This window comes from Physella acuta, unplaced genomic scaffold (assembly GCF_028476545.2).
Source record: "Physella acuta isolate Inbredline_101_S28 unplaced genomic scaffold, ASM2847654v3 ptg000314l, whole genome shotgun sequence".
Lineage (NCBI taxonomy): Eukaryota > Metazoa > Mollusca > Gastropoda > Physidae > Physella > Physella acuta.
In genome coordinates this window covers 266,180-279,341 of record NW_026731833.1, presented here as the reverse complement: position 1 = coordinate 279,341, position 13,162 = coordinate 266,180, and the positions used below count along the sequence as shown (strand labels likewise).

Genomic DNA, 13,162 nt, shown 5'->3' with positions numbered 1-13,162 from the left:
AAGTAATTGCAGAAAATGAATAAACAAAGACATTTTTTTAATAAATAGAAGATTGAACTGAATGATAAAATATATGTTTTCTTTATATTCAAAAATAAAAACTATTTGATATTTTATTTTAGGCTTTGACCTTTTAAATAGAAGATGTATAAAACACACATAGACCGTAACATTTCGTAAATATATTTGTTATAGGCCAGATCATTTACTCTTGTTGATAACATATTTGAAAAGTGCCTTAACTAGTTATTTTTTATCCCCCATAATGGGACAAAAATAAAAACATAAACATTCCAAGAGATGGTGACCATTCTAGCGAGACACGTGATCTCATTAACCATTGACCGATAGGAAAAGTGCAGGTCAACTTTCGTATGTATATTGAGTTGTCACCCCATTCCCAAAGACAATTTGGGACTGCCGACCGAAATAGACCTAGATGTAGTAAAGTAGAAAAAAATGTGTAGGCTAGATTACCAGATAACACTCTTCATTACCAAATGTGTCACTCTCTTCAACCCTATACAACAACCAGGCTCAAATCACTAAATGTTTCACTCTCTTCAACCCTATACAACAACTAGGCTCAAATCACCAAATGTTTAACTCTCTTCAACCCTATACAACAACCAGGCTCAAATCACTAAATGTTTCACTCTCTTCAAAACTATACAACAACCAGGCTCAATTCACCAAATGTTTCACTCTCTTCAACCCTATACAACAACCAGGCTCAAATCACCAAATGTTTTACTCTCTTCAACCCTATACAACAACCAGGCTCAAATCACCACATGTTTCACTCTCGCCAACCCTATACAACAACCAGGCTCAAATCACCAAATGTTTCACTCTCTTCAACCCTATACAACAACCAGGCTCAAATCACCCATTAACCCCATGACGGTGGGTGACAGCTTGACGGCTATGAAAGAGCAGATAACCCGACCCCCCACACCCTTCCACTGCTCTAGGAGGATTAACAAACATTGAGAACTATCTTCACGAGATCCACCTTCCCCTCCCCACACATAACCCCGACAAAAAAAAAGGAAAATCACAATGAAATTTCATGACCTCATAACACATAGACGACAAAGACGATACTGTAGTGAAGGATAAATTCATGCCATAAGGACATAGGACGGGACAAGCTCAACTGATAACTCAGATAAACTCGGGGAATGTCTGAGCTACCTTGACCGAACTAAATTCATAAACACAGAGGTCATGACCTTAGAGACCACGAGACGACAGCGACGAGACATGTATATACAAAAAATGTGTGTACACACCAAGACGACAAATCGCTCACTGACTCAGTTGTTGATGTCAGTAAGGCGACTGATAAATGGGAAGACCACACGATTATTCCCCCTCTTCAATAAGTACAAGGGAATTGCAAGCGCAGATTTGGCAGCTTACAATTCCCCCCCCCCCTCCACTTCCCAACTGTAGACGAACATGCTGTGTAAACAGTCAATAGGCTAAGTTTACCGACCCCTGACTTAGCCTATATATATATATATATATATATGTGAGCGGCTGGAGTGTATTTTTATTATTTGTAACTTAGAAGGCGAATGTATCGTTTCGTTTCATGTCGTAAATTGTTCGTGGTTTTTAGTTGTGTAGTCCCGTATTATGGCGCCGCTGTCTCACTGTTTATGTCCCTGTTTATAGCTAGTTTGTATATATTTCGTTTATATTGTTGTCATTGTTTATATTAAGTGTCTTTTTATATAATTCTGTTGCATGTTTCGTGGCGTTTGGTTTGTAATCCGTGAATTAGGGACTATTTGTTTACGTGTAGTGTGTGAGGTGTGTGGAAGTCGTTTTCCGGCTGGTTGGTTTCTGTCTTTTTTGGTGTGTGGAAGGAGCGGTGAAGGGAGCAGGAAGTCTCTCTGTAAATCGAGTGTAGAGAACAGCAAACTCACACCATCCAGCCTTATTTATTTTGTGTTTGTGTTCGTCATAGTCCTGGTAAGTTAGATATAAGTTTATTTCTTTGCTATGTTTATTTTTTTGCTATGCTGTTTATTTTGGTTACTGGCCATAAGATTTTTGTGATTGTTTTCTGACCGCCATTGTGGTCAGGCCATGTGGACTCAGATTCTGAGTTTTTATGGTCATTTTATTACTTTGTGGTATCTCTTGGGCTTGTGTGAAGCCAAGGATACTGCTATTTATACTTGGCCCACAGTTATGGTTTACTCCTGGCTGTTGGGTTAAGTGGTATACGTATTCTATTGATTGTATCCCTTGGGCTGGTGTTAAGCCAGGGATAAAGGTATTTTTAGACTTGACCCGCAGCTACGGTTAAGTAGTAGAGTTGTTACCTGACCCACAGTCACGGTTCGTTCCGGACTGTCGGGTTTGGTTATAATATTGTTATCTTTATAGTGACCATTCGCTTCCTGTGGTGATCATGTTGATCCCCAGGAGAGTGTTCGGTTCGTTCTAGTCACTGTGAAGGTACACTTGTTTTTAATAGATTTTATTTTACTTGGCCTTTTGTTAGGCTGGTAACTGTGTTGAGCTAGTAGTTTGAGCTCAGTGTCCTGGCAGTGTTCCAGTTAATTGTTAAAGTATATTCTGTGTGAACTACCTGCAGGCGGTGGAGATGTAATCCAGCCAGCCTGTGGTTAATGCTTTGTATATAACTTTTCTTTGTAAAGTAATTAATTTATTTGTTTTCCTTTTTCTAGGACGAAGTCCGAAATTGGGTGTTTTGTTTGATGTAAAAAGTTTGTTTCGTTTGGTTCTGTTTTGTGTCAGTTTTATCTATTCTTTTTTTATAACTTTTGGTTCCATGCAATAAATTTTATTAAATTGTTAAAAGTTTTGTTTTATTTTAGTAGCTTATTATTTAGACTAAGGTTAGGGTTTAACCACTGTGGGTTCTACCACGGTTGCACTGACCGGACAGATTAGTTAGTTAAGCCTAGAAGGGTAGATTTTAAGGTATCCCCCCCTAGCAGGGCTTACAAATTGGTAGCACGAGTGGGGTCAGTGCTTTAGTCTAGTTAAATTTTTGTTTTTTTCTAGGGCTAGTGTAGCTTAGTTAAATTTTTTTGTTTTTGATAGGCCCTTTATGGAACCATATGTGTTTAGTTTTTGTTTAGTGTAGGAACCGTTTGTTGTTTAAAACACCCAATTCGGACGAGATGGCGGAGGTGGCACCAGCCATCATTATCGTTCCACCCAGGGAGATCCTCATCCGGAAGTTTCATGGGGACAGCCACGGCTATGATGTGGAACGATTCATTGACGAGGTCCAGTCTCTCTGGAGGGCCAGAAGAGACGTCTCAGTAGAAGAGAGGAAGGACCTTCTCTGGCAGTACCTGGGGGAAGCTGTGAGAGAAGAACTGAGCTGCAGGGGAGATGACCTGCAACATGACCCAGAGGCCTCCATCAGGCTCCTCCGAGAAGTCTATGGGGAGAAGAGGAGCGTCTCCCAGCTAATGGCGCAACTCCAAATGGTTGTGCAGGGCCAACACGAGTCGGTGAGGGCCTACTCGCACCGCCTGCACAAGGCCTTCAAGGCCCTTGTTGCCAGACAGGGCACCCTGCAGGTCCCTCAGACGAATGCTGAGTTCCTAAGGGACCAGTTTATGGAAAAGCTGAGCCAGTCCTCAGTCAGACGCCAGTTGCAAGAACTAGTTTTCAGGGACCCTAAGATCCCCTTCCTGGCCATACGGGATGCGGCCATTCGATGGTCTGGAGACGAGGACCCAGGTACAGAATCTGCCTATGTGGCAGCTCTACATGCACGCCCCAAGGAAGAACCCACCCTGCCCAGGTCTAAGCTGGAAGACAGGGTGGACAAGCTCGCAGAGCAGCTATCGGCTCTGTTGACTCAGTTGGCACAGAACCCTCAAGTGTCATCTAGCCGAAGGGTACCCCGCCGACGTCCAGAGGCGGAAACAAGAATGTGTTACAATTGTAACCAGCAAGGTCACCTCGCCCGCAATTGTCGAAACTCAAAGAAGCAGGAGGCCGCAGTGATTCAGAGTCTTACTACTGCTGGTGGGCAGAGCCCAAGCTCCACCATTCACAAGCTGGCTGGACAGTGCCCCACCCTGACTGTTTATTTACAAGGTGTACCGGTGACGGCCGTTATAGACAGTGGTTCGCAAGTCAGCACGGTCACTGAAACATTTTTTTACAGTAGCCTCAAGAACATTATCTTAAGAACAGACACACCCCTGTCCCTGAGGGCAGCAAATGGGTTGGCCATCCCATACAATGGCTATTTTATTACTGACCTGGAGGTCAATAAAGAAGAAATACGCGACAAGGGGTTCCTTGTGATAAAGGATCCAGTGGGTGGCTCAGCTCCACCCTGCTTGTTGGGCATGAACGTTCTCCAGGACCTGACCACATTGGCCCACCTGATCAAGCCTCCAGGGGTGACACCGAAGGTATGGCGAGGGGACAAGGTCCTCCGCCCCCGCGAAAGGACTCTGGTGTCTGCCAAGAGTGTACCAACCATTCAGGCGACGAAAGGGGACCCCGGAATGAAGGACGACAAGGTGGTGCAGCCATTAGACCAACCTTTTCACCCAGATCCGTCAGTGGTATCAGGCCCAACATCCTGCCTACGCGCCAGCATAACCAGTATAAAGGTGGACCAATCTAAGGAACTAGAGGCAATGGTTCCACCTAACCCATCCTTAATTAAGGCACCGGGTGGTGGTGCTGGGGGGATGCCCCCAGACAGAGTCGAGCAAGAAGGACAAGCAGGTCAAAAAGGCACCTGTAGCTGAACTGGCCATAGGCGATCTGGTCCTTCTGAGACAACCCCCACTAGGCAGACGCAAAATGGCAGACCTGGACGACGCGACAGTTTACGTCGTGGTCGAAGTACCTCCGATCACCGGCGGGTGTTACGCCATTAAAAAGAAAGATGGCCCTTCTGGCACCCGCCGGGTGGCCAGCACCCAGATCAGGAGATATGGGCCTCCCCGGGCTCAACCACCCTCCCCAAGGCCGGTCAAAGTGATACCGCCGGCTACTCCAGGTTACAGCCACATTATTTATAAGGTCCAATTGCCGGGGACCAGAGCAGCCGGTAACCCCACAGTACCTGACATACCTCTGCGTAGGTCGGTCAGGGAGCGCAGAGTCCCTAGTAGGCTAGACTTGTGATTGTGCCCTGTGGGCTGATTTTTTTTGACAATGTTTTTTTGTAAAATTTATGATTGTGCCCTGTGGGCTGATTTTTTTGCAAGTTCTTTTGCAAAGTTTTTTGTTTTTTTGTAACATATATGATTAGGCCCTGTGGGCTGATTTTCTGGCAAAGATTGTTTTTTTGTAATATTTATGATTGTGCCCGGTGGGCTGATTTTTTTGCAAGTTCTTCCTGCAAAGTTGTTTTGTTGTAACATTATGATTATGCCCTGTGGGCTGTTTTTTTCAAGTTTGTTAGCTTGCGGTGACCGCAAGCTTTAAGGGGCGTGTATGTGAGCGGCTGGAGTGTATTTTTATTATTTGTAACTTAGAAGGCGAATGTATCGTTTCGTTTCATGTCGTAAATTGTTCGTGGTTTTTAGTTGTGTAGTCCCGTATTATGGCGCCGCTGTCTCACTGTTTATGTCCCTGTTTATAGCTAGTTTGTATATATTTCGTTTATATTGTTGTCATTGTTTATATTAAGTGTCTTTTTATATAATTCTGTTGCATGTTTCGTGGCGTTTGGTTTGTAATCCGTGAATTAGGGACTATTTGTTTACGTGTAGTGTGTGAGGTGTGTGGAAGTCGTTTTCCGGCTGGTTGGTTTCTGTCTTTTTTGGTGTGTGGAAGGAGCGGTGAAGGGAGCAGGAAGTCTCTCTGTAAATCGAGTGTAGAGAACAGCAAACTCACACCATCCAGCCTTATTTATTTTGTGTTTGTGTTCGTCATAGTCCTGGTAAGTTAGATATAAGTTTATTTCTTTGCTATGTTTATTTTTTTGCTATGCTGTTTATTTTGGTTACTGGCCATAAGATTTTTGTGATTGTTTTCTGACCGCCATTGTGGTCAGGCCATGTGGACTCAGATTCTGAGTTTTTATGGTCATTTTATTACTTTGTGGTATCTCTTGGGCTTGTGTGAAGCCAAGGATACTGCTATTTATACTTGGCCCACAGTTATGGTTTACTCCTGGCTGTTGGGTTAAGTGGTATACGTATTCTATTGATTGTATCCCTTGGGCTGGTGTTAAGCCAGGGATAAAGGTATTTTTAGACTTGACCCGCAGCTACGGTTAAGTAGTAGAGTTGTTACCTGACCCACAGTCACGGTTCGTTCCGGACTGTCGGGTTTGGTTATAATATTGTTATCTTTATAGTGACCATTCGCTTCCTGTGGTGATCATGTTGATCCCCAGGAGAGTGTTCGGTTCGTTCTAGTCACTGTGAAGGTACACTTGTTTTTAATAGATTTTATTTTACTTGGCCTTTTGTTAGGCTTGTAACTGTGTTGAGCTAGTAGTTTGAGCTCAGTGTCCTGGCAGTGTTCCAGTTAATTGTTAAAGTATATTCTGTGTGAACTACCTGCAGGCGGTGGAGATGTAATCCAGCCAGCCTGTGGTTAATGCTTTGTATATAACTTTTCTTTGTAAAGTAATTAATTTATTTGTTTTCCTTTTTCTAGGACGAAGTCCGAAATTGGGTGTTTTGTTTGATGTAAAAAGTTTGTTTCGTTTGGTTCTGTTTTGTGTCAGTTTTATCTATTCTTTTTTTATAACTTTTGGTTCCATGCAATAAATTTTATTAAATTGTTAAAAGTTTTGTTTTATTTTAGTAGCTTATTATTTAGACTAAGGTTAGGGTTTAACCACTGTGGGTTCTACCACGGTTGCACTGACCGGACAGATTAGTTAGTTAAGCCTAGAAGGGTAGATTTTAAGGTATCCCCCCCTAGCAGGGCTTACATATATATATATATATATATATATATATATATATATATATATATATATATATATATATACAGCTTTAAGTATGAAATAATATTTATTCAAATAAAAACATACACATGTTTCGCAGAAAAAGTATTAAAGTATTTTATCTAGCTCTGCTATAATAATAACATCAGTAATTAAAGTATATAACTGTAATTATTCAATACTATTTACAACAGTTTCGCCTTGCATGCCTTTTGAAAGCTTGTTTAAACCTGGCTCATAACGTGTTTTCAGTTTCAAGCACACCTCTAGTTTTTTATTTGTTAGTTGGCTTCTATACTTTGTATTATGTTCACGTAAGAAAACGCTTGCTCGCATGAATAAGTTCACTCGAAGATCGTCAGCACTCCAAATGCTAACTTCTTCACCTTACTGTAGCATCCTACAAGACTATCCCATGCTTCACATAATAGGGCCTCAACTCGCGGCATTTCTTTTAGAGCTGTCCAGTTGTACAGTGAAACGTGCATGTTTTACTGGCCCTCCAAATCATCTAACTTGCTCTTGAGATCTGTGAACTTACCTCTCCACAAATGTTTGGGTTTCAAATCTAGCAATTTAATTTGAAGCGAACCAGCATCAATTCCAAATAGCTCAAAGTTAATCTCATTTGTTTTTGTATTGAGAGGATCTACTATGAATGTCAGAGTACTTGCATTTGTTTTGAATTGCTCAATCTCATTCATTTTGTTTATAGCAATGCTTAAGTGATTCATGTTAATAGTAGCTTTGGTTTTATCGTGATATTATTTTTCAGATTTTTTGAAATAGTTATTTACCGCTCTCCGGGTCTTCAACAAAGTTATTTTTTTTCGAAACAATCATCTTCTTCAAGCAAGGCATAGGCCGCGTTTTCCTTTCCATGCAGTTTTACATTTAGCTCGTTTAGTTTCTTTGTGATCTCCACCTTGAAGTTGAATGTTGAAATTTGGGATAGACAAGTTAATATTGAAAGTACATTGAAATATGGCGTAACTAAATATTGAAATAGAATAACTAGCGTTCATTACAGAGTGCTGCGAAACAATATTTTTATGAGTTTTGAAAATAAAATAAAACAAATATTAATATTTGTACATGGAGCTGAAGAGCCGCATCTCAACATCAAAAGAGCCGCATGCGGCTCGCGAGCCGCAGGTTGCCGACCCCTGGGCTAAGTCATCAGATTAGCGCTGAACCCAACAGCACAGAGTAACGAAAAAGACTGCATTTAATTTTAACGCTAATTAAATATTTTTGAATGCGTTCATTTTTTTAAGCTTAAAGGTGTTTATGTATACCTGTTTTAAATAATCAAATTTATATTGTGTAATTAAAAGACTTAATTGTAATAATAAAGAGAACAGTGTACTTAAAAGAATTAAACAATGTGTAATCAATGTTCTCTGGTGTGTGCGAACATTAGTTTAAAAATAAATGGTTTTGTTTTCTTATTACTTGAGGACATCGTTTATTTTTTTTTTAAATAAATAATATTTTTGATGTGCGTCTTTTCAACGAATCGTGAAACCACGTGATCCGAATCCTTGTAACACAAATTATCTATCTATGACTACACATAGATAAGCCGTCTCACATATACCAATTTATTTAACGCATTATTACTGTCTATGTAAATATAACACACTCGAGTTTACACATTTTTATGAAAAAAAAAGCAAAAATATTTTAGTAAACTCAAAACAAAAGTGTGTGTGTATCTATTTATAATACACTTCCTTATTCAAATTAATTGCAATAAAATAATGTCTTTGGTTTTTGAGTTCCTACTGTTTTTTTTGAACGAATTTACAAATTAACTCCCTTTCATTTACTTGAAAATTGCGGCGAATTTATAGCCTAAATGCTGTAGCGAAATCGAATACTCCTCTCTAAATAATGTAATCAATTGTCCCGTTGTAAACACTACAAGCCTATTGGACATATTATATTTGTATCCAACAAAAACTTTGAATTAGAGAGATAAATCTAGTTAATCTAAAATTATGACCTGATATCGATAACACGGAGAGGTAATACATTTAGACACGACTATGTCGACAATATGGACAGGGGTTATATTTAAATTTTACGCTACGTTTGTATCAGCATTTTTATTGTAATTTATCTTAAAAATTTTACAGCAACATTAAAACAAAATATTTGGTATCCCAATTGTATGTAATATATTTAAAATAATCGAAAATTTACTACCTAGAATATGTAGGTTTATTACAGATCATAATTGACAGTTACATACACTCGTTTTACACAGGAAAACATACAATAGCTTACTTGTAGAAGGCTTTTATTCACTCTCGTTTACTGTCAATACCGGCTTAAACAATCCTCATTAGCCAAGCAGATTGATAAGCACACAAGTTATACTTTCTCTCACCCATGTTACAAATCTGCAGACGTTGATTTCGACAATGTTTTAACCTATTTCCCGAGTTCACCAGACCATGTAGTTTAGACTGTTGGGACATTTGGTTAGCTCGTATATCAGGACTTGAATGTTTAGGGTGGTTCTACCGCTAGGCCACGCTTTCTGTTTTGTTACTAAAATTAAGTGGAAAATAACGGTCGAAAATTTAATTTTATGGTTCTACTTATTAGATTAAAGTAGGATGAGATTGTCGATTTGACGTATTATAAAACACTTCAAAGCTTAGTGTTTACCATCTATATATATAATTCTCTTCTTGGAGACCCTAGAAAACACAGAGCTGTAAGCGCGCACCCTACCACCCCCACCCCTACTTGTTCTAGTGAGCTGTGGTTCACGCTAAATGTTTACAATCGTAGAGCCGGGTGTAGTGATGGCTATTAGGGGCAGACAATTTAGTTTTAAACGATTTTAAACTTAGGGGAGGTAACTAAGAGGAGGCTACTTCCACGGTGGGGGGGTAGGGGTTGGGAAAGGAGGGGGGGGGGGTTATCGTCCTTAACGAGATACTGATATTGTTTTAAAGCCACGGATACGCCGCGGGTCGGCTCGTACAGATTAATTCTAGAGGAAGTGTGCGGGAAACAAAGTAACAAAAATTTATGTATTTATTTGAACAATTGTGAGTATTAGGCAAACGTGTTTGTTATCTGCGGAAACATTCCATTCACAATAGACACGACTGAGTCCTATAGAAGAAATTAATATAACCAACAAGATATTTAGAAGTTGTGTAGTGAGTTTGATTCAGGCGAGCGGGTGTATTTGTTTTCTCCACAACTAATATAGGCCTACGTCACGTGTACTAACATAGGCCTACGTCACGTGTACTAAAAAAAGTTTGTTATACTAGCATATACATCCTTAAAGGAAATGTTTTTAATTATAAATTTAACTCAAGTCTTTTCATAAAATTAACATGTTTCAGCAGACAAATTTGTGACTACAAATATAGAACAACTGCAGCCCACACTTTAAATCGTCAAATAGGTCGAAACAAACACATTAAAAAAAATTCGAATATGGAGCTTACATTTCATTTTATCAAGTTGAATAGGAGTCCCAGAATAATTTAAAACAATGTTTTAAAAAATAATGGAAAATATGACTGATGTAGATACAGCCGCTTACTTGCTTTTCATTACAAATTTATTTTAAGTATAAGCCCTAACTTCTGCTTTGTTTTTTTTAAACATATTGTCGACGATAGGTTACGTTTGACTTCTGAAAAAATATAACTTGCCCTAATCGACATATTTCCACCATATGCATTCCAATGTGTTCTTAGACAAACAAGGGTTTCTCAATTTGCGATTATCTTTCTTGATTCTTTTTTTTTTAAATCGTAAAAGAAGGGAAAAAAATCATTAATATAATTTGTAGAGGTTGTTACTACAAGCCATACAATCTAAATGTCCCTGATGAAAACAAGACATATTTCTTTCACCAAGGCTTAAGAAGCAGGAAATGTTTCTTGTATGGGCTGAGAGAAGCTTCCAGTTCAACAGACCGTGTGATTAGTTGTTGTAGTTAGATTTCCAGTTCAACAGACCGTGCGATTAGTTTTTGTACTTAGATTTCCAGTTCAACAGACCGTGTCATTCGTTGTTGTAGTTAGATTTCCAGTTCAACAGACCGTGTCATTAATTGTTGTAGTTATATTTCCAGTTCAACAGGTCATGCTATTATTTGTTGTAGTTATATTTCCAGTTTAACAGGCCCATACCATTCGTTGTTGTCCGTCAACCACATAGAAAACCATTAAAGCTAATCAGATTTAAAGACGCCTTAGGGACAAGGGGTTGAGAAATGAATTTGTATCATGCGTTAGCAGTGTTTGTGTTCCTTATTACGTTTTTAAAACGTAAATTGTTATTGTGATTAGAAAGTCTTAATAACAAGTTAAAGCCGGATTTAATATGGCTGTAACCTTGTCAGTGAATTCCCTTGAATTAAAAAAAAATACACAGGGGAGGTAATTTTAAAATTATATATTTATAAATAGAGCAAACAAAACTATGACTACATTTTACTAACCAATTCAACTAACTGAGACAATATAAGAAAATTTTTAAATGGGCAAAACACATTTTTTTTCAATAAACGGATACAGTTTATATTTACAATAGAATGTGTGTTTAAAATGAGGCTAAAACAAAAATGTATGACACTAAATTTTTTAAAAAATTTAATAATTATATAAAATCTTGAGTACCCTCTGCGATATGGATTGTATTTATGGTATTTATTTAAAATTTTGGATCCCTATTTAGGGATATCTTGAAAAGAATTACAAATACGATCACATGCTGATAAATCAGTATGTACATACAGGCTATAGAGATGTTTGATATACCAGATGTCGTGCAAGTACTGCCATGCTTCCAAAATTTGAGCAAAATCTGAGATACGAGGAGCCATAGCCGTGGTTTGATGATCCGTTAAAAAGAAAGCCCCTTAAAGCTGCAACTGGACGTGCGTCAGAGCTTTTTAATGTTCGACAAAAAAACAAAACAATTTTAATTTACTTTTTTGCTTTGCATTTTAATTGGTGAGGTAACGGAAAAAAGCCAGTGATGAAAATTAAACACAAGTAACACACCATTGCAGCATTACAAACTACTGTGTTCCGTGAAATGTATGAAAACATTGTGGTACTATATGAATTATAAGAAGTACCAGCATCTTGCATCAGCTCAAGGCGGATGATAATACACTGTGTACAACCAGCTTATTTAATTCCATGCACTTTTAGTGTGCTTTGATAGAATGTGTTTCATAATTTAAAACTAAAATTGTATAAACAAACACAAAAACAACCAACTTACTAAACAAAACCAACAGTGGCGGTTATATCTTTAATACAACACAAGATTTCAGCATTGCTATCGCAATAATAATATGTTTCTATATTAAAGTTCAGGTTCTAACAAAGCCCTATATCACCCATCAAACATTTAAAACATGTCAACACTACAATCCCAGAACTAACGTCTTTAATGCCTTAAGCCCTGAAATAACAAGTCGCGATCCTATAAAATTCAGGTTACTTAAAAAAAGACAAAAGTGGTGATTGGGAGAGTTTGGTACATTCGACAGGTTAAGTTGCTTTTTGTGTTAATATTACAATGAGCTAGAATATCATGATTAAAATGTAAAGATGTGTTGTCTGTGTGTGATTGTCACGAACTTTGACACGTTGATTTTTGTTTTTTTGTCTGACCAATCACGTGGCATGTCATGGATCTAACTCACGTGACCACGTCAGGGAAAGATCAATGACAGGAACTATGTGGTTTGAGCATGTTATGACACATTTTTTTAATGTCAGGTGAAATGTGTGCTATTGTGTAGATACATAATTTTTAAAAACATCTTGACAAGATTGTGGACAAAGTTGTTTGGATAATTGACGTCAAGTTTAAAGTTGTCCATAAATGACGTAACACTCGTAGGGGGGGGGGGGGTTTCCGTAAATTGGTGACGGTGTTTGATAAGAGGGGGCCTGGGGGGGGGGGGGGAGTTCAGATGGTGGAACGTCAAATTTTTGCATTTACAAAAAGTTATGTTAGAAAACAAATTTTTGCCATTATTTCTAGTTTTAGAAAACTGTTTTTAAAAATTGTAATATGGATTGATTAAAATACTCTATATTGAGAGAGTTCAGACAATATTTTGGACAAAATTATCGATGTTTTAAGAAAAACTCAACTGCAATTTTGAGGGGAGTTGAAAGCTGATGTGTGACGCCATTTTATGGAGGGGGGGGGGGGTCAGGCTTTTTG

The 13,162-nt window shown here is 38.5% G+C and overlaps 1 protein-coding gene across 1 annotated transcript; it reads left to right on the top strand.

Moving 5' to 3' along the window:
- The first annotated feature begins 1,546 nt into the window (after window positions 1-1,546).
- LOC131940270 (uncharacterized) lies at window positions 1,547-6,901 on the top strand. The gene is made up of 3 exons (XM_059298911.1): window positions 1,547-1,983; window positions 2,709-5,911; window positions 6,637-6,901. Exon 2 carries the CDS (start codon window positions 3,168-3,170, stop codon window positions 4,767-4,769), a length of 1,602 nt encoding a protein of 533 aa, XP_059154894.1. The 5' UTR covers window positions 1,547-1,983; window positions 2,709-3,167; the 3' UTR covers window positions 4,770-5,911; window positions 6,637-6,901.
- Window positions 6,902-13,162: the final 6,261 nt, after the last annotated feature.

Coding starts and splice junctions, on each gene's coding strand:
- LOC131940270 (XM_059298911.1), top strand. CDS start 3,168: ATGGCGGAGGTGGCACCAGCCATCATTATCGTTCCACCCAGGGAGATC.